The following is a 21,928-nucleotide window of genomic DNA, read 5'->3' as shown; positions in this document are numbered from 1 at the left end:
TGTGTAGACGAGAAGCGTGTTTGATGGTATCGCTGCCTCTGCTGTAGCTTTGAAGTATGCGTTATACAATGCCGTTTTGAGCAGTGTAGGCAAAGCCAGAATGGGGAATTTGTTACTGTCGTCTAAGAGGACACGATATGCTGAAGTCAATTTTCTAGCTTAGCGATGGCCACATTTACTGGTATTTACACATTTACAATTCTATGCATTTTTTCCATGCATAAAACAATACTGCAGTGGTTTTATACGGTATATGTTAACGTGTTTATGTGATATTTAGTGAGTTCCAATGTTTCAATTTCGAGAAATCCAGCTGTTGTGTTTATTGCTGCCTCTGTTACGGTATTTAAATTGTTACGAGACGAATTGTGTTGGTAAGTGCTTATGGTTCACTGTTTGGTTGGAATAAAATAAAGCAATACGTCTTGGGATAGATTCATGAATATATTTAAAATACAAGAAATGCTCTCATAACTACAGTCAGCAGACGCACCAACATAAATAGCCTAGCGCCAGCAAGGTCGCAACGTTGGTCCACCACATCATAACATTATTCACAGCACACGCTCCGCTTCAGGTGATTCCTCTTCTCCCTGTTGCTTTCGCGCGCCATGTTCTTGCACTTGACAAGAAAGTAAAGGCGTGTAATTGAATACAACTTCACAACATCGTTTGTGAGCTCTTTCTTGTGCTGCTCACTGCCGATCAAATTCGGAGGATTCAGCTGCAGAAAGGATGCAAAGTCGGCGATACTGTTCCTTCGTAACTCATTTAAACTGAAGCACAGCTTGAAGGCGTCTTCGAGCGATGCTACCAGTTTTTTTAGTGCTTCAGAAGGGAGCAACAGCCCTGACTTACTCATTCTGTTGAATTCAGTAATGTCCCTGAGCAATCGAAGCACTTGGTTCTTTGCAGGAACTTCCTTGCTACATAGCCTGCTATATAGAATATAAGCCTAGAGTCACTTTCCTTTTCCCTGCAGCAGCGCAGCGGTGCTTGATGTCGCAGGCGCTGAGCATCTCATGTGCGGCTTGCAAATTTCCGATGTCGAGGAGCTTATCAACGTACGCTTTTTGGTGTACGGCTTGCTCATTAACGTCGCCGATACTGAGCAAGCTACTGAGCACCACGGGGCGAACATTTCCGCTATCAGACAGCGGAACATTTCCACTGTCTTTCTCACAAATTTAGAACCCGACTTGCAGTTCGGAGGGAAGCAGTAAGTCTCCTTGGTGGTCTTCTTTGGTGGTCTTCTTTGGTGGCCGGAGCAATGCCACCGCTAATCTCGCTGGTCATATTTCCGACCTGAAACATTCCACATCGCTTAGGAACTTCCAAACCGTACGAGAGACGCGGAGCTCTTCACCTTTGAAACTGACACGAACAGACGACATACACCTATTCCAATACGGGCTTTATTTAAAAAAAAAATTTGCTCGCCGCCAGCACCTTGTAGCAGACGACGCGTGCTGCGGAACCGTTCTACTGACCGCAGCGCCAATTTTGCGTCATGACGCGGAGAAGCGGTGAACTACGCTCCAGACGTGCCGGTCGGCACACCTACCCATCTAGCCACCGTATCGAGCCACCGTAGCATGGGCATGCGCATGTGCCTCGTTCCTCGTGCTGCGTGCTGCGAGGGTAGAGAAAGAGAAGAAGAATAAAATAATAGTCTCTTCTGCTCCTGCCATCGACCTGAACGGTTCCTTGGTCTCTCGCTCGCCGACTCACGCATTGTTATAGTGGACCTAACCTCGGTCCCTATATCTTACCTAACGGACAGATTTAGTTTTGAAGAAATTTCATCCAAATCCTTCCAGAATGAAAGCGTTCAGGAAAGGGCTCGTTGTCGACGCGCCGATTCTAGCGTGAGAGCTTCCGAAGCCCAGGCGAAACGTCAGCGAAGAGCCGCGGACCCCGGGTTGAGGGGGCGCGATGTTGAGGCCAAACGTCAGCGTCGTCTAGCCCTCCAGGAACCCGACAAGGGTGTTAACGCCAGTTTCTCCGTTACGACGGCCAGGTTTCAACGCGAGTTTCTCAACCGGAACTTCGAAGCCAGCTGCAGTGCGTGTGAGCGGTTGTGGTTCGAGCACGACGTGGCACTCTTCAGTGCAATTTGTGAATTACCGAGAATTGATTATCGGTGCTTTACTTCTGGCGTGTGGCGCGAGGGTAAACCGTTATATTGTTGTTTTCGTTATTGTACCTTTGTTTTTCTTTGCGATTCGTGAAAATACAGCCTTGTCTCCCTTTTAACATTCGCGTTTAAGTGTTTCTTTATTCAGCCGTGTCTTACCTCGCGCTTAACCGCTTCCTGTAAAATTAGATAATTCCTTAGATTGAACTGCTCAATCTCTTGCACTCAATTAAGATAAATTACTTAAGATACGCTACTATTTACGATTATTGTCATGGCTTTGGCTAGCACCACCAAAAAATGCCGTTCATTCAAAAATTGCGACCGCAGTCGCAGTGACGTTAATGAACAAATGCTGCGAACTCCTGTTCAAGGCCCACTGCTGTGTCTTTAGGACACTTTGTCCAACTACAGTTGCCGGAATAGTGTGGCCATAAAATGTATACTGTGGTTCACACTAACATTTGTCTTTATATTTCGTGCTTCACCAACGACTACCATGGTTATCCGATCTGTAGTAATAATTCTCTGGAATGCAAGTTTCTCAAAATTTAGTGATTAGTATGCGTTCCTATACTCGTGAAGAGTCATGACTGAACGACATGTGACTCACCAAACCCATAAGTTCGTCATTGATTTCAACACGAGGGAGTGTGTAGCAGAACGCTGTCCACCAACAGTGCTACTTCCACAGGGTACATCATACATTGATATACCGGTACTAATGTGTAGATTCTGTGGGAATGATTCTGCGCGAGTAGCAATGTTCTCGAGTTATAGAGAGAGAAAAAAGGTAAAGGAAGGACAGGGAGGTTAACCAGACATTATCTCCGGTTGGTTACCCTGTACCGGGGGAGGGGTAAAGGGATTCGACAGGAGAGAGAGAGAGAAAAAATAAGTACAAAAAAGGGAAAAAAGGAAAAAAAATCACACACACAAAACAGAACTGTTTCTGTGGGCATTGTCACGCAGTCTGCGAAGGCGTTCTAGTGTTGAATAGTGTCAACGTCCCATCCTACGTCCCACAGTGTAGAGTCACAATTTGTCACTGAGTTCGGTGTCTTTTAAATAACGCAGCAGTGCCTTCAAGGTGGCTCGCGCTGTTGTTCGTGTAGGCCAGTTTACAAGGATGTTGATTTGCGTTATTAAGCGTTTGTCCAGTTGACCTATCGTGGCTTAGAGAGCTGCTCTCTGCGGGTTAAAACGAGGGCACTCACAAAGAAGGTGTGCGATTGTTTCGTTGCACCGGAAGAGCGTTCGAATCACAGTCGGTCAGATAGGCCGGTGGCTCGCAAGAAGCGCAGAAGCGCCTGCACGGCCTTCTTCTGTGACGTTGGGTACAGTCTGTGGTGGATAACTTTTTCTTCCGACAGAGGCCGGTCGTCCAATTGGTTGAACGCGTTGGTAAGAGAATGTCTTTGCGCACTGTACTGCGGGCAGTCGCACAAAATATGTACAATTGATTCTTCATTGCCGCAGTGGTCACAGGCTTCGCTGTCGGCCATTCCTATGCGGAACGCATAGGCGTTGGTAAACGCAACGCCCAACCATAATCTGCACAAAAGTGTTATAAAAACAGTAAACACTATACGAACACACATTTGTGTTAGAGTGAATGAAAGCAGTTAAACAAGTCATCGCTGTGTCTGCTATTGAATGTACGCTCTACCGTACCTGCAACTAATGCAGATACCATACAACCCCGACATTGCGGGGACTTACTGGACGCTGGTCAGAGGACGAGTGGTGTGTACACCGTGTTCCACGAGAGTGCTGGCCGCTCAGGGCAGGACGTCTACTGCGACATGAAAACGGACGGAGGAGGCTGGACGGTGAGACCACTTTTCTGCTCGCCGTGTTTCTCCATGTGTGACATAGGCTGAATGTTCAGAAACGCTCAACGCTAAGGTCATTGTGATATTTTCAATCCGCACCCCATTTGTAAGCAGAGCTCAGCAAGTGAACAATGCAAGTGTAAAAAAAATTAATCATGTTCCGAAAACAAATAAAATTCTATGCCATTGCACTCTGTGAAGGTGCATGGCAAGCGAATCTATGTATGTGACACTCCGCCTGCTTTCTGCCCCTTCTCGCCACTGAGATGCGTCAGCTAGAGCTCACGCGCAACCGTCACCGCCGTCTGCGCAACTCGGTTGCCCGTGAGCACGCGCTCTATCCTTGGGCGCGTGTCCTCGCATTCATTCACCCAAGACCGACCTCCCGTCATACCACCGACCTACCAGGAAAAATGGCCGAAAAATCGAAACACGGCTATGCGCTTTAAAAAGCTATCCGCTTTAAAACTACTAGTGGCGTGCGAATAGTGATTTCTGAGTCCGAATCGATTACGATTCAAATAGTGCCAGGATCGAATCAAATCGAATATCGAATCGTTTTCGAATGTTGAACCGCCGTTGTCACACTAGTTCAGATCCTAGTATTCTTCAGAAAACAATGTTCAGATCCTGGTTCAGATCACTAGTTCAGATCCTAGTATTGTTCAGAAAACAATGTTCAGATCCTAGTATTCTTAAAGTTAGCATTACATAGCACGTTATGAAGCATTGTTTATTAAAGGCACAAATGGTGCATTAGGAGCAAACAAGTAGCTCCGTCGGATAAACAGGACTCTTCAGAGAGTGCGAATGATGTAAATTATGGACACCCAAGCGTGGTAGCCTGCACCGTGTTTAATGTTCTCATCTGTTATGTCTATGCTATGGCGTTGAGGCTAAACATTTAGCCTACTTGTGCTCCAAACTTATGCTTAATTGGGTGTCCTTGACGTGTTGAAATATTCGGAAAGTATTCAAAGATATTCACATCCACGAATGGCGGCTATTCAATTCGAAAACCGAATCAAATAGTACAGTATTGAATTCGTTATTCGAACGTTCTGAATTTTCACACATCCCTAAAAACTACTTGTTCATATACGGCCGGACTTCAGTCTGATTGCGTTGCGCGCAGAGCCCAGTCAGAGTATGAACGAACAAATTAGGCTTCTGCGCAGCGCTAGCTTTGGCAAGCCTCTGCGATTTGGTGAAGATCCGCTGTCACTGCGTTAGCGTCGATGTGTGAACCGATCCTTCATACCAACACGAAACTCTCGCGTTAGGCATTCTCAATGGTGCAGCAGTATACTCTTAGAATGTGCTTATAAAGCTGACTAATAGGGCCTGTAGCACTAAATATTGTAGTAAATATTTGGAACATGCCAACTACATTAGATGGTCTGGGTGTAGAGCCTGCCTTTTTAGGTCTTACAATAAGAGACTGCGTTAATGATTGCACCAGAGCACAAATGCACCTCCCTGAATACTCTGCTGCGGCGTTAGAAAAAAAAACGAAGCTTACATTAGGGTTCAAGTCATAGAGGCAAACGGTAGAGTGTCTTTTGCTGTTCATAAGCGTCCGATTTTAAAAGCCCATAATAAAGTTTGTTCTCCAATGGTTGTCGTGCACGCATCTCCAGATTGCAGGCAGTGGGGCAAAAAATGACCACATTTATTAATTTCACCCGAATATGGCACTGTGCTGGCATTAGTTATTTTTTGAAATAAGTAAGTAAACAGTACGTTACCGCCAAACTTAATAAAAAAATGTTGCAGTGGCTTAGCTCGGCTATGCCAGGATATACGTAGCGTTAGCAAAGGTTCAGCTGATTATTCTTAGCTTTCCTGGTTGTCTAGATTGTCAAGGATTAGCTTGATTGTCATGCTTACTGCTGCTCCAATGACACACACAAACGCCAGTCAGAAGCGCAGCGGCTCCAGCGCAGTGTCAGACGGCGACTGCACAGCGAGCGCGCGCCGGCGCCAGTGCATCTACCACGGCTACGACGTCACTCCTCTGGAATGCGCAGACCGGCGGCGGTGAGTCGCGCGCGGCGGCGGCGGAGTGCGCGAGAGGTGCCGGCTCCGGTGGCTCCGGTGCGCAAGCCGTGTGACATCACTGATCCTTGCGCATGCGCAGCACGGCTCTTGATGTGCCGTGTGAAACGGGCTTGGCTGGGCCAGTGTAGCTAACGCTACAAAATATTGCCAAGGAAGGACAGGCTAGCTTGCAAGTGCTGCAGTGTGATTCAAATTCCTTACTACACTGGCTTAGGTTATGCTTAACCACTGTTTTGACATACCTAAGCATGCAATGCCGAAATGTTCTTTTGGTTTCTACTCAGTCATGCTTCTGTAATATAGGTCATAAATTAGAAAAGGTTCTATTATCTCAAAAATACGTAATTTAAAGCAGCTCTTTTCATGTTTCTGAAGTTTATATTGGTCAATTGCGCCAGGGTTCCCGTTTTCTTTGAATGGGAGCTCGTAAGCGAATAGAATTATGTAAGAATATGTAAAAGTAGCACCACCGGAAATAAAAAAATGCTGGACTATATATATATATATATATATATATATATATATATAGAGCAGCTGCGGCTGCTGAGTGCCATACAGATATCGAAAGTGGTCCCAAATAGGTCTGAAAGCATAATGGGACTGAAATTTCTATTACCAATGAACAGCGACTCCGTGCGTCCTGAGCTAATTTTCCCCTAACTTGATAGAAAGATTCTCCAGATTTCCCCAGATTTGTACGAAAGGTGGTTGTTATACTGTTTGTCAATGTGACTTTTGTAAACATAATTTTTGTAATACAATGATAAACTAAAATTTTATTAATATGAATTTATGTCTAAGCTCGCAGTAAAATATCCAAACAATGAAATCAGACTCAACCTAAAATGACATCGCGGTGCAAGTTTTCATTCTATAAGGACACAGACCCCTGCTTAAGCTGTATTCACAGAAGACAGCATGTTTATACTTTGCTGTTGTCCAACCTGTTTTTGTTTGCACAAACAGCCATGTGCCAATATTAAACAGAAATTTATTTGAATTGTAAAGGAATCAGGCATGTGGCCTCCCTTACAGAATGAAAGTGTCATAACTGTGTGCCACATCATGACAGCAACATAAAAGATGTGATTGTTATTTGCATACAGACTGCTGACGTATAGCACCACAAAATTTATGTGGTTAGACGTCATTTAATTGCAGGGAAAGACGCGCATATGCGGTCAATATTTATCTTTCTTTCACTGTAAAACTCGACAAATCACATCACCACTCGGGTCCTGTCCAAGATTGCTCTCTCTGTGGGCGGTTGTCGAAAAATTTTAATGTAGGAGTTCGTAGTCAGCTGTTTACCGCTACGCGACCCAATCGTCATGCTTGATTCTCTGTATGCTATGTTTCCGCTCGCGCCCATATTCACCCACGCTGCTTTGTTTCTGTCTTGCATCGTAAGTTTGTTTCGTCGGTTACAGATAAATATGCCATCCAGAGTGCACATACATTGACAGCACACCTAGAGACGAAAACGGCGAACTAGTTCTAGCAGTAATTCGTTAAAGAGCCCAAGCCATCCACACACAGTACATTACTTGTCTAGATGCGTTCACTGCGCTTCAATACGATGCAGTCACACATCGCAAGATGCAATCGAAGGCCATATAACAGAGTGATTGGGGCCACCCAATCACTCATTCATTACACAGGTCACTTCGCTGTAATAGTCGCGCACCGCACAGCTCACAATAGAAACCGGAAAGAATTATTCCTTCTTTATACAGGTCATTATGCTGTGTAGGCGCTCGATGTTAAGGCGCTCTGGTGTAATGCGACAGTAATTTGCGAGGACTGAACTCAAAGCACGCCATCTCGTCAGTACTTAGACTGTTTAAATGCCTTAAGGCAAATTTTCCGTAGATTTGGACAAGTTCCTTTTTAAGCGAAGCTTTATAGGCTCACAAGTGTCGGTGGTGGTGGTGTCACACCCAAAAGTCGGCCGATCGCGGTGGAGGAGGACGGAAAGAGAGAAGGCAGGGATGTTAACCAGAAATGCGTCTAGTTGGCTACCCTAATCCTGGGGTGCGAGAAAGAGGGAATAGAAAGATGGGATAGAGAGAGGAGGTGGGAGGACACGGTGAGCTCGCGCACGCACGAGGAGGGCTTGTGCAAATAAAATACGTTCACATAGCCCCGTCGCCCTCAAGAAAAACAACAGTGCCTTCACTGCTTTGTAGGCCGACAAGCGACGGGGACGGTCTTCAAGGAGCACCTGCTCGGACAACGGCCGATCGTCCAATCGTCCCAATGCGTTAGATAATGCTTGTATTCCCGACGGAAATCAATCGCAGTGACACAATAAATGCTCGATGTTCTCTTCGCTGCTGCGGACGTCGCACGTAGCACTTTCGGTCATTCCAATCAAAGCACAGTACGCCTTACGTGAAAGCCACTCCGAACCACAGCTGGTATAGAAGCGATGCCTCACGTCGGTGTATCCCGGGTGGAGGTCGGAGTTGGAGCAAAGGGTTCAGTTCGTGTAGCCTGGTGCGCCTTATGTTTGGGGTGTTCCAGTCAATTAAAGATAGCTTGCATGCCAGGTCACGAAATCACCTTGCAGCGTGTGTCCTGGAAAGAGGAATGGGAACGCTGTGGTGTTCTTGAGGTGACTCCCAAGAAGCTTTGTCTCCGGTGATAGTGCAGTAAGAGTCCAAGCTCAATGGCACATACCCCTGTGGGCTCGGGGTCCTGTAACGCGCCCTTGAACTACCTTTGTCCTATGTGGGACCCAAAGAGACGAAATCACCAGACCTTCCCCTGTCGAGAAAACGGGGGTAAGCGAATCTTGTCCAATTCTAGCGGGAGGGCTTCCGAAGCCCAGGCGAAACTTCAGCGAAGAGCCGCGGACCCTGAGTTTAGGGCAAACAAAGCGAAACACCTGCGGCAGTGTCGTCTTGCCACAAGCTTTGCCTACCTCCATTTCTTTTTCCTGAACAAGGTTTAAAATCCCTATATCTAAGAAAGTTTCCCTATAGTTGGCAGCACCACCATGGAAAACGAGTACATTCCGGCGCACCTAGACAAGAAGCGCGTAATAGACTTAACCGACGAATTCACCCCGCTACCCTTAGCACAGACTGAGGAAAAAGGATACAGAGCGCCACCACCAACCATGGCCCTCTACCAAATCTTAAAACCCTGCTCACATTTTGTGGAGCAGCTCGTGTGCCTGAAATATATTCACATGTAGGCATTCGCAGACAAACGCGCACCGCAATTTAAATGGGTGAGATAATGTGCACTTAGCGGAGAAAGCGTGAGTACGAAAACGGCCGAAAAAGCTCAAGAAAGATATTCGGTAAATTTAAAATAATCATGCGCGTGTTATTGCAGTTAGGATATTTAGGTAACTTTTGTTTCATTGAGTAATTCCGTATGAAAAAGGCGCCAAATTCAAAAAAGCCTTTCGTTCGTAAGTGCTTATAAAAAATTAGAGTATGGGGTTTTACGTGCCATAACCACGATCTGATTATGAGGAACGACGTAGTGGGGGACTGCGGAATAATTTCGACCACCTGGGGTTCTTTAACGTGCCGTAAGTAGCTCCTGTATATACGGGGCACTGGCCTCGAGAGCCTGAAGAGGATGGCCGTCTGTTTCGAAGCTATGCAAATAACTGTGCTTCAGTTGTCATCTAGGGCTATATTCGTGCAAGCCAACAATCAGCAGCAAGAATTTAGGCTCTTAGCCTACTATTCACCAATCGAAATGATGTAGGTTTGCTGATGAGGTGTTCAATTGTTTGTACAAAATAACAATAATGTTGACCAGCTAGCTTGATGTGGCTCACAGTAAAGAAACCTGCACCTGACACCTAATTTATTAATTCTGTCCTCGTTGTCATCTGCTTTTGAGATAAATTCTGGTTTACACATGTTAATTTCTAGTGTGTCTGCCTTTGACCAAACTTGTTTCGAGCAGTGGTAAAGTGTTTGTTGAGTGGTAAGTGGAAATGTTCCGCACCTGCTGTACCTGTCTGCTGAATGTCATTGTCGCAGGAGCATGTGAGATCCTCCAGCGAATAATAATTTGCTCACATTGCAGCACCTGAATAAGCTGCACATCTGTAACATGTTTCTAGAGTCTAATGTGGCTTGCTATCTATTACGACTCATGCATGGTGTAAGTGGTGGTGTGGTGCAGAGGTAGAAAACCAGGCCTTAAATCTGAAGGTCGTAAGTTCGAATCCTTACTGGTAAGATCCCAGTAAGGATTTGGTAACGCATGCCGCATTTACTTCAACCCAATTTTATTCTTCTGTAAATTTCTTTCTCGTGATCAGGGTCCCCTGTGAGTAATTGACCAAGATAAGCGTACTCCTTTACAGACTCTAGAGGCTGACTGCCGATCCTGAATTACTGTTGCCTTGCCAGGCTATTGAACATTATCTTTGTCTTCTGCATATTATTCTCCAACCCCACTCTTACACTTTCTCGGTTAAGGCCCTCAATTATTTGTTGTAATTCGTCCCCATTGTTGCTGAATAGGACAATGTCATCTGCAAACCGAAGGTTGCTGAGTTGTTCGCCGTAGATCTTCACTCTTAAGCCTTCCCAGTCTAAGAGCTTGAATACTTCTTCTAAGCATGCAGTGAATAGCATTGGAGAGATTGAGTCTCCTTGCCTGACCCCTTTCTTGATAGGTAACCTTCTACTTTTCTTGTGGAGAACCAGTGTAACTGTGGAAATATTGTAGATATTTGCCAAGATATTCACATATGCCTCCTGTACTCCTTGATTACGCAATGCCTCTTTGACTGCTGGTATCTTTACTGGATGAAATGCCTTCTCATAATCTATGAAAGCCGTATAGAGATGCTGATTGTACTCCAGAAATTTCCTGATTACCTGATATATGACATGGATATTATCCATCGTAGAATATCCCTTCCTGAAGCCAGCCTGTTCTCTTGGTTGGCTGAAGTCAAGTGTTGCACTGATTCTAGTTGGAAATATTGGTGAATATCTTATACAATACCGAAAGCAAGCCAATGGGTCTATAATTTTTTAATTCTTTAATATCTCCCTTTTTATGGATGAGTAAAATGTTGGTGTTCTTCCAGCTCTCTGGTAAAATTGAAGTGGTGAGGCATTGCGTATAAAGGGCCGCAAGCCTTTCAAGCACGATATCTCCTCCATCTTTGATTAAAACGATCTTCTCTAGCAGCTTTTCCCCTATTCATGCCTCGCAAGGTCTTTGTAACTTCATCACTAGTTATACAAGGAGTCTCTGTATCCTGTTCATCACTAATTCTAATGAAAGTAGCTTGTCTGTTTCTAGTGTCAGCACTTTCTCTTTATAGGGGCCCAGAGCCGGTGAACGGCGCATGGGTAACGGTATAGTACCGGTGGTTATACGCATAAGCCGACTTATGTGCTGAGCTGTGCCGTATGATAGCGTAGTTTCTGTCAAAATTATCTTTGTGTCAGACCTCGAGAGAAATCACTTCTTCGGTAAAATGGGACCAGTTTGTCTGAATTGACTGATTCGTTCTTATAAAACCCTTGCAGGTCATCCAGAAGCGCGGACAGTACGGGAACAACGCATTCTACTTCTACCGGAACTGGACGCAATACACCAATGGGTTCGGTGATCCGGCAAAAGAGTACTGGATCGGTAAGGCCCTGCAAAGATGCTTCACCTGGGTGAATGTCGAAAAACCGAGTGGTAAAGTGGGTATTGAAAGCGAAGAACCTCCTTTGGTATTTTAAATTGAAGTTTTCTTTGCCTCTTTCTTCGAGTTTTACGCTAATGTTGCTACTGCTGGCTGTTGTTTTGCCGAATAGCTCTGGATGAATACGTGCGCCAAACTGAAAGTAATGTCGTCATGACGCCGTCGCCATCACACCATTGTCATCCGTGCTAGCTGCTGGATACAGTGTTGTGCAATTAGCCAGTACCGGATGTAGTGCATAACACACGCCAAATATAATGCGTAATAAGGTGGCCCGCTTACCCCGTACTAGACAATAGCGCAAACAAACAGCGGACATTGTGCGAATTAAAGTGGACCGACTGACCGGTATAGGAAATTGTGCACACAAACACCCGATATACGTATACCAACACCCGATATATTATATTAGGGCAGCCCTGTTCGCTGGTACCAGACATAGTGTGTACAAACTAAGTATATAATGCGAGTTAGCGCAGCCCACGGCGCCCACTAGTGCAAACAAATGCTGCATATAGTGCCTATTAAGGCGGCGCGATTGGCTGGTATTAGATATAGTGCAAAGAAGCACCGGCTGTAGCATGAATTATAAGGCGGCCTGCGGAGGCAAGTGGTGCACGTGAGCGCAGACGAAAGCTCCAGCATCAAGACGCCGTCGTTCTCATGCCATCGTTGTCATACAATTGTCGTAATTTCATCAACTCCAAGGTATTGCGACCATTTCTTCGCCGTCATGTCACCGCCATCTTTCCATCGTTTTCGCTCTGCCACTTTCACGGTGTTGTCATATCGTCGTCATCACGCCGCAATCTTACAGTCATACGCATAATTCCCTCGTCATAGTGGAACTGCGGTCATGCCATTGTCGTAATCGCGTCGTCATCATGCCGTTGTGGTCGTTCCATCGTGGTCGTCTTGTCGCAGTGATTTTATTGTCGTTGTCTTCATGCCTTTGTCGTCATTTCATAACCGTGGTTGCGTCATCACGCGTGTCATTAGCATGATTGATCGGAACATTTTACCTTGAGCGAGGCGGTTCCCAGTGGAAATGTCCGTCTGGGTCATGTGGTCTCTACTTGTATGTTGTCGCTAACAGCCATGCATTTAGTCACAAGAACCAGCGAACCCTTCGCATAAACACATTTCCAGAGCACGTGAGCTACAAATATGTTTTTTTTTTTCGTGCAAGGTGTCGAGTTGCGTGCTCTCTTCCTTCTCCTATTTCAATCCCTTTCCCCCTCCCCTGTGCAGGATAGCCTACCGAGCTCAGCCTAATTAACCTCCCTGCCTTTTCCGTATTTCTTTTCTCTCTCTCTCTCTCTTTCTGAGTGGAAATTAATAATGGAGATAGCTTTGCTGACTCTTTTAGACCGAAGCCAAACTCTGGTCATGCGGTCGCTAGGCTGGCCATGGTTATGGAACCCGTTTGCATCCTTCGGGAGTCGCTCAATTTAATATGATTACTCACTGATCCTTCTTACTCTTTTGCCTCCAATCGCTCCCAGTAGGTGTTAACCATCTACTAAAGCAAACAAAAGCAATAGATACTCTTTCTGTTATTCGCGCCCGTCTTACGGAAGTTACTTTCGCTATTCTCCTCCCCAATGGGGTTGGGAAGAGAGCTACATAAACATGGCCAAGAAAAGAAGCTGTTGGAATATAGAAAACAAGCGCGCCTGACGAAACGTCGGCTCCTCTGTTCGGCGACTGTTGATCGCACAAGGCAACGCGACGTTCAGAATTGTGCGTATGTAAAAAAAATTAACTATTCTATGCAAGGGAGGGAAAAATCATTAAATGAGCCATTCCTTCATAGAAAACATCTGTCGCAAATTTAAGGATTCTTTCTCTAAATTCTATTGATGTCTTATCAACTCCTCCACCAAGCAGCCCATAACAAAAATAGCGCAGGCACGGTTACGTGCGAGCCAAGAAAAAAGGTCAGAAAGAGGCGATAAAGAGAAACGTAGCAACACTTTATTGTGAGACAAGCTGTTCCCTTCACAAATCAATATAAATGAATTGATTGTTAGATTGACTTTCCAATGCGCAATCACCAATTAACTGCAGTCCCAGCGGAATAAACAAAATATTTTGAAGTATTTCAGTATGTCAATAATTCACACTTGCTTCATTTTCCTGAACGAACTCAAATTTGTTATTGTTGTCAACGGTTTTTTCGCTAAGATTTGTTTTAACAAAATCAGAACAATTTGATTGCTCCAAATGTGTAAAATATTTGTAATTGACAGCTTTTTATAATTTTGGAGGCTTTTGAACTTATTTCAAAATGCTATTGTTTAAAGAGTACTAACTTAAGACTAAAACTTTCTACTAAACGAAACTCACGCAGTAATCACTACCTGCTACAGCTTATTGGCTTCTCCTATCTGGCCCAGTATACCATGAAGGTTGCCGCCGCGCTTGGTCACGCCAGCGTTTTGGCAGTGGCCGTCTGCGATCATCGAGTGTGATCTATTCATGTTTGCGTGTGCATGCTGACACCGAGCTTGTTAATTCAGTTAGTAAGCGAATATGTCCAAGTTTATGCAGCTGATAGAACTACTATCCATACTCCGTATAGCTCTCTACTAATTTGCTATCGCAATTGATGCTTCTGCTTTCGGAGGGAACTGCGACTTTTTTCTATTAATCTTATGAATTCCGTTGTTTCCTGTGATGGCGTGATTTGGCAAGTAATTGTAACGAGTCATGTGCTAAGTTATTTCATAATCTTTTAAAAAGAAATTTTAGTGTAATTTTCATACATGCTCGGTCATTGTAATATCAATTCCTCAGTGGTTAAATCAAGCTCGACAATATCGCCTAATTATCTCATCTCCATTACATCTGTTTGGTTTTCTGCGTATTTTCTCGACCCTCTATATGTTGAAAGAGCACAAGTTACATTGTGGTACTCTAAAACTAGTAAGTTTTTTATCCTGACCAACAATTCCGCGTTTCCCGTAAAGCTTGACCGTTGTCTGCGCAGCACGTTTCAAGGATGAAGAGGAAGATTTTTGGCGGGCTTTGTATGCGTCTGCGTGCATGCGCAAGTGGGCGCGACTGATTAGCTCCTTTTTCTGTTTATGCTAGCCGCAAGAGTCGTTCGAGCCCCACGTAAAAGACGTATATATATATATATATATATATAGAGAGAGAGAGAGCAGAAAAATTTGCGGCCGAGCTCATCTCACGATGAGTGTCGGCTGTACTGCGAGTAATAATCGAGCAACTCAGCAGTATCGACGAGCAATGCAGCGACAGACCTCCTACCTGAATTCACGCTTATTTAACACGTTTGGTTGTAATTCTGAGACATCCGTTGATTCGGTCATGTTCCACATACTCCGATAACGCACCAATTCGCTCTGGCACTCGCTTACTAAAGTCGCCCATGAGCATGAATGCATGACGACGAATGAATGACTCCAACTCAGCGCCAATGGAATGATGAAGAAGGAATGATATCGATGGAACGACAAACGTCTATAATGACGACGGCATGAGGACGACGAGATGTCGATAAGTGATGACGATGGTGTACCGACGGCAACATCGCGACGACGACAAAGATAATGAGATTGACGACTGTGGGACGATAATGGGGTGATGACTACGGAATGACGACTGATAGCACGACTAAGACTGCACGATGGCGACGTTATGACAACAGATGCTAGACGGCGTCTGTGTGAGGATGATGCAATAACGGAAGCATGACGATGACTGTATCACCACGACTTTACGACTACAACGCAGTGACAATGTATGGCGTGACAGTGACATCGTGACAATGGGATGACGACGACTGTCTGATGACAATGGCGTAAGGATGACTATCACGAAAGCAGTGTTACGAAGATGGCGCTACGACGACTACTTGACGAGTGTCGGATGACGAAGCTGGAGTGAGGATGATGGCTCGACCACGACGGCATTGCGGTGACTGACAATGGAGTGATGATAGCGACTGTCTGAAGATGACGGCATGACGAGGCCGGCATAACCAGGATTGAATGACGACAATATGATTGCAATAGTATGACGAAGAAAGATTGACGTGAATGAAACGGCGCAGGACATATAACGACGAAGCATGACGACAATGGGTAGCATGTTACAAAATCTATCTATCTATCTATCTATCTATCTATCTATCTATCTATCTATCTATCTATCTATCTATCTATCTATCTATCTATCTACCCAGTGACCCAAGTTAATCTACTTGCTTGGACGACTAGGTATTTGCTACTGGCCAAGATGCCATCGTGGTCGTTCTATTTTCGTCATGATAGTTTCGTGATTTTATTATCGTCAAGGTGTCGTTGTCAGGCTTTCTACTCCGCTCCAGTGGTTGAAGTTGTCTAATAGCTTGGGCCGCTAGGCATGCGTCCGCGATTGTGGTGCCGTCGTGGTCGTTGCATTGCCGTCATTCCAGCTTCGTCAACCGATCCTCGTCATGCCGTGGTCATCACGCCATCTTCGCTACGCGGTCGTTTTATCATTGTCGTCACTGTAATAACGTCATCCCATTCTCGCAATGCCTTCGTCGTTATACCGCTTTCGTCGTTCCACTGACGTCAATCTTTCTTCATCATTGTATTGGAATCATATTGTTGTCATTCCATCGTAATTATGATGCCTTGCCATGCTGCAATCGTGAGGCAGTCGCTATCATCCCTCCATTGTCAGGCCGTCGCTGTAATGTCGTCGTGGTCATGCCATCGCCATCACTCCAGCTTCGTCATCCGACTGTCGTCATGTCGTCTTTGGCCCCCATCGTCGCCGTACAACTGTCGTGATACAACTGACACTCCGCTCATCCCAATGTCCTCATGCCGTTGTCATGCTGGTACGATCTCACTGCATCGCCGTCGTACAGTCGTCGAATGCCGTTGCAGTCGTTCCATCATCACCGTGGTAACTTCAACGTTCGACTCTCGTCATGCCATCGCCGTCATACCGTTGTCGTCATGCCGTGAGTCGTCACGCTGCCGTTTCACCATCGTCATCGCTTTAGCATCACTATCCCATTGTCGTAAATGCTGTAGTCGTCACACAGCTTTCGTTAATTTATCGACATATATCGCAGCTCGTCATTTTATCGTAATCGTGCTGTCGTAATTCAATGGTGGTTATGCCGCCATCGTCATGCCACCTTCGTCATCTAATCGTCGTCAGCTTACGCTATTGTATATTGATTATCATACCGTCGCTGTCATGCCGTCTTGGTCGTGTCACCGTCGTCCTATCCGCTTCTTCTCCAAGTAGCCGTCATACAATCGTCGTCGCCCTATTATCGCCATCTCATTGTCTTCATGTCGACGTCATCAGGTTGTCGTCGTTACACCACCGTCATAACCCATCGACATCTCATCGTCCTCATGCCGTCGTCCTTATAGACGTTTGTCGTTCCATCAATATCAGTGTTGCGGAATTTGCACCCCCATTCGATTTCAATCCCATTCCGGAGAATTAGAGCTTCCCGCAATTCCATTCCTTTAAATTCCTCGGAATGAACAAACTTATCCCATTCCCACTCCGGGAATGGCCGGGCAGTTCAATTCCATTTCTGTAATTCCTCAACGTAGGAAAGACATCTTGATGGTTTTATCGAGTTACTGATGAACGCACCATAAAGCTTATGTCATCAGACGCGCTAACAACTGCAAAAATATGCAAGACATGTTCCCAAGGTCGAGGGATAGTAGCTTGGTGACATATTTCGTGCAGTACAACCCATCTACTAATTTCCATAGGGGCAGTTCTCCCGCTACCTATAGTACTTGCATGGTCAGCATGTTTTAACGGCTTATGATATTTTAATATTCTTTAAGAATAACTGTGTGAATGCGAAAATGACGACATAGCGTATGTTTATGCTGACAAAAGTAGCGCTTAAGAACACCTTATATTCATTAAGCAGTCTTGCCACGCGTCTGGAGCGGTCGTGTATATGAAGAAAAGTACGATTTGGTTGATGTTGAACAGAACCCTGCAGATCTGCTGGTGTTATTTGGAACAGTGCATCGCTCGAGCACCTTGTCGTGCCTTTGCAGCAAATACGGAACACAGGGCCGCACTGCTCGTCCCCCCTCACGCATGTCAAGTGAGACGGTGGGCAAGCTGGAATGCGAAAGCTTGCAGTGAACACAAGCATTGCGCCAGCATCAATACGCATCACAAGTTAGAGAACCTCTTTTTCGAATATGCGTCCGAGTCGCCGACGACGACGGAAGCAAAAACAAAGAAGTGAAGGGTGGGTAGACAGCAGGCGGCCGGGGCGAAGGCGCCACCGAGGTAAAAGAAATCGCAAGGCGTAAGGGGGAGGGGTGGGGAGGGAGTATGCCGCCGCCGTAATTCAGCACGACGGATACCAATGGCATAGAGCCGCGGGTACGCGAAGAATCGAGACAAACTTCGGAGCAACTCACTCTATAAGGGCAGAATTGTAGTAGGAGAGAGAGAGAATAAACATCTTTAATGTGTAAATGCAGCTTTGGAGAGGCGTCCTCATTCCAGAATGCCTTGAGCTCGGGCCGCGTCCTGGGCCCTCGCAATCAGCCGCTGCTGATCTTCGAGGTCGGAGCTGGCCAAGGCTCTCTCCCAAAACTCGTTGGTGTGGTAAGGGTTCGGAGGATTGAGTGGTGCCTCTCTGCAGCCCCCTACTATGTGCCTGAGGGTCCCGGGCTCTGCGCAGAAGCGGCATTGCGGAGAGAATTGTGTAGGGGCTATGAGGTGGTTTCTGGTTGGGTGGGGGAATGTGTTAACCTGTAGAGCTCGGAGGAATCGCTCCCGCTCTCTTGGTAGTGACTTGTGTGGGGGTGCATATGTTCTGCGGGTTAGCTTGTAGTGTTGTGTGATGTCTTGGTATGAGACTAGAGGGTGCATGCGCTCGGGTTCAGATTCCTCGGTGTCGGCTCGGTGGGTCAAATCTCGAGCCACATGCTTGGCGACCTCGTTGCCAGGAATGCCGTGATGAGCTGGCGCCCAGATGATTATGACTGATCTGGTTGGCGGCTTTTGATTTATTATCTTGAGCGTAGTGGTATGAATTCTGCCACTAGCGAAGTTGCGGCATGCCTGTTGGGAGTCGGTAACTACGACTTCAACCTGTGTTTGGGAGAGCTCGAGGGCTATGGCCGCTTCCTCGGCTTGGAGGGGATTGTATCGGGTGAGCGAAATGCTGCTCCGAGGTTCTTTGTTGACGATTACGGTGGCTGTTGTGGCTGCACGTCTGGGGTAAGACCGCGCATCCGTGTAAGCTGTAGAGGGAAAAGTCCCGTATCGCTTGTGTATGGCCCGAGCCCGGGCCTCCCTTCGCTGTGCGTGGTGCACTGGGTGCATGTTGCGAGGTAGAGGAGGTACGGTGATGTTGCTCCGGATGGCATGGGGTAAGCTAACAGGCTTGTTCGTTGTTCGAAACCTTGTTCGCTGGCTGGATAAATGTGCCTCGATCAGCTCCTCGGCCGTGTTGTGCACGCCTAGTCGTAGTAGGCGTTCTGTGGACGTACTGATCGGCAGGCCCATCGCCTGCTTATATGCCTTTATGATCATTGTGTTGATTTTTGTGAATTCCGTTGCGTTCAGTAGTGCGTATGGAATAGCGTAAGTTATTCAAGACACGACGAAGGCTTGGACAAGCCGAAGCGTGTCCGCCTCCCCCATGCCTCTTGTCTTGATTGTTATTCGCCGGATCATGTGGGTAACTTGGGCTGTTGTATTCTTAAGCTTGTTAATTAATATTGTGTTGGTGCGATCCGACTGGAAAACCATTCCCAATATCTTTACGCTCTGAGACGGAACGATGGTGTGTCCCTCCAGTTGTATGTTCATAGTGGGCGAGTCCGATGCATGCTTCTTTCGCGGTGAGACCAGGAGTAGCTCTGACTTTTGGGGGGCGCAGCTGAGGCCGCAAGACTTAGCATAGTCGCTCACCACGTCTGCCGCTTCCTGCAAGCGGCTCTCCATTGCCCCGATGGACCCCGTGGACGACCAGATGGTAATGTCGTCGGCATATAGGCCATGGCGGATCCCCGGGATGTTATCGAGGAGCGGCGGGAGGCCTATTAGGGCGATATTGAAAAGGAGAGGGGATAATACTGCGCCCTGTGGTGTGCCGCGCCCGCCCAGTAAAAAGGGGTCTGTGGCTTGGTGCCCGACCTTTAGGATGGCTTTTCTATCTGAGAGGAAATCTCTGATATAGGAATACGTCCTGGCCCCACAGCCCAGCGTGTTTAGCCTCTGTAAGATTGCTGTATGCTTGACGTTATGGAACGCCCCTTTAAAATCTAAGGCGAGGATAGCCGTGGGGGAGTTGCGTCTCGCTGGTACAATCACCTCCTCTTTCAGCTGAAGTAGGATGTCTTAAGTTGAGAGGTGTGGACGGAGTCCTATCATCGTTGTTGGAAGTTTCCCCGAGTCCTCCAGGAATGCTTGTAGCCGGTTGAGAACGATGTGCTCTAGGAGCTTTCCTACACACGTTGATTACAAATGAACCGTGCTTGTAATCGGCAAAGCCAGTTTAAGAATACTGCTTTATGGTGAAATTCCAGGCTCGGACTTACTAATGTTTGAACGTGGGCTGGTTGGTTCTTTGGCATATCTTGACAAAAATAGCGCGTAGTCGAAAAGCGCTCTATTTTAGGAAAAAGACGTAATTTCATTCCTATTCTATCCCGAGCAAAATGCGCTTAATTCCACTCCCATTCCATTCCGATCGGTTGCGAAAACGTGGAATTATTCCGGAGTCATTCCAATTCCGCAGTGGTAACTCCGCAACACTGATCGATATCATTCCTTCTTCATTATTTCATTGTTACTGAGTCGGCGTCATCCATTCGTCGTCATGCATTGATGCCCATGGGCGACTTTAGCAAGGGAGTGTCAGAGCAAATTGGCACGTTATCGGAGTATGTGGTTATTTTGACAGAAATGCCATTCCCCTAATGGTCGTGCGCCGTTTTCGAGCGTCGTACTCATAGCTTTAAAAAAGAAAGTTTACCACAGCTTTGGCACTACTCATAATTCCCTAATTTGCTAACTTCGCCTTTTGTTTGGTTCTATTTTACCTTCTATTACGCACACTGTGCAATTTAGGTGACATGGCAGCGTTCCGGATGGTAATAATTTGAGGAAGGAATGACCCAGAAAGGGAAAATGAACTGAAAAATCTCGACCCATTCATAGTTTGGGGAGAGTCTCAGGGAACAGGAAGATAAATTTGACTTGCTGAATGATTTCCCTCGCAGGCAATGAAGCCCTCCACACGTTGACGGATGGCCGGAAACCGATGGAACTTCGAATATTCCTGGGCAACACCACGAACCAGGGCATTTGGATCGACTACGAAAGTATCCGGGTCGCCAACGAGACTGACCTCTTCACAATTGAGATTGGCAAGTTCCTGGGGCCCAAAGGTAGGGTAACACAATATTTTAGGTAACATGTAAGGATATGGCCATGACTTGTCTGGAGTGGCCGAGTGGCTGGCTCAAGACTGTCCTGGTAACGCCTGATGACGGCAGCTGGACCCGGGTGTCATTGGCCAGGAGCACCGAGAATACGGATGCTTGCGCAGGGGCTGTCTAGAGCCAAAACTTGCGTGCTATGCTGCTGATGCGCGGGTGTGCTTATCGATTTCGCTTTAATAGCTGCATTGTTTCTCAAAACATTACTAGAGAGAACGGTGGCACTGGGATTGCTTTCTTACCATGAGAAAGATGGTTTGTACGCGGATAAAGTTTCTTTGGAGCCGGTGATTAAAAAGTCATAAGAGAGGCGCCTCCAAGAACAGATGTTTAATTTGGCATTTCGACCGGGGAAAAAGTCTTTGGGAGCGATATTCTTTGTCAAGACTATGAGGTTGCTGGTTTTCTACGCGTGCCAGTGCAGCAAGAAAGTTCACTAACCAGGTATGTATTATGTATATCTTCAGATACATTCGACAGAAAAGGGCATTGAAACTCTGAGCTAGATGTATTGTACTCAGTGCATTCTGTGGGCAAGATTTATAAATTGCCGTGCGGTGAATATTTTCCGTTAATTCTAGCGTACTACTCGAAGCTACGACTTCTGCAAAGTAGCTTCTGCATCATTATTGTAAAATACGCTGCACCATGCTTTTATTTGAATAAAACATAGCGCTCCAAACAAAGCTGTGAAGGTGCTTGGCCAGGGAAGCTGTGGTATCACATGATCCGA

At 46.2% G+C, this 21,928-nt stretch overlaps 1 protein-coding gene across 1 annotated transcript in view; it reads left to right on the top strand.

Annotated features, from left to right (window-relative positions):
• Positions 1-21,928, top strand: part of LOC119445705 (techylectin-5A) — a 32,961-nt gene that overhangs the window by 5,174 nt on the left and 5,859 nt on the right. The window contains exons 3-5 of the mRNA XM_037709988.2: positions 3,827-3,969; positions 11,556-11,661; positions 20,977-21,144. Coding sequence (XP_037565916.1) covers positions 3,827-3,969; positions 11,556-11,661; positions 20,977-21,144 — 417 coding nt within the window. The remainder of the gene's footprint in view (positions 1-3,826; positions 3,970-11,555; positions 11,662-20,976; positions 21,145-21,928) is intronic.

Source organism: Dermacentor silvarum, chromosome 3 (genome assembly GCF_013339745.2).
Source record: "Dermacentor silvarum isolate Dsil-2018 chromosome 3, BIME_Dsil_1.4, whole genome shotgun sequence".
In the NCBI taxonomy this organism is placed as follows: Eukaryota; Metazoa; Arthropoda; class Arachnida; order Ixodida; family Ixodidae; genus Dermacentor; species Dermacentor silvarum.
Note: the sequence above shows the minus strand (reverse complement) of the source record. Positions and strands in the feature narration are given on the sequence as shown.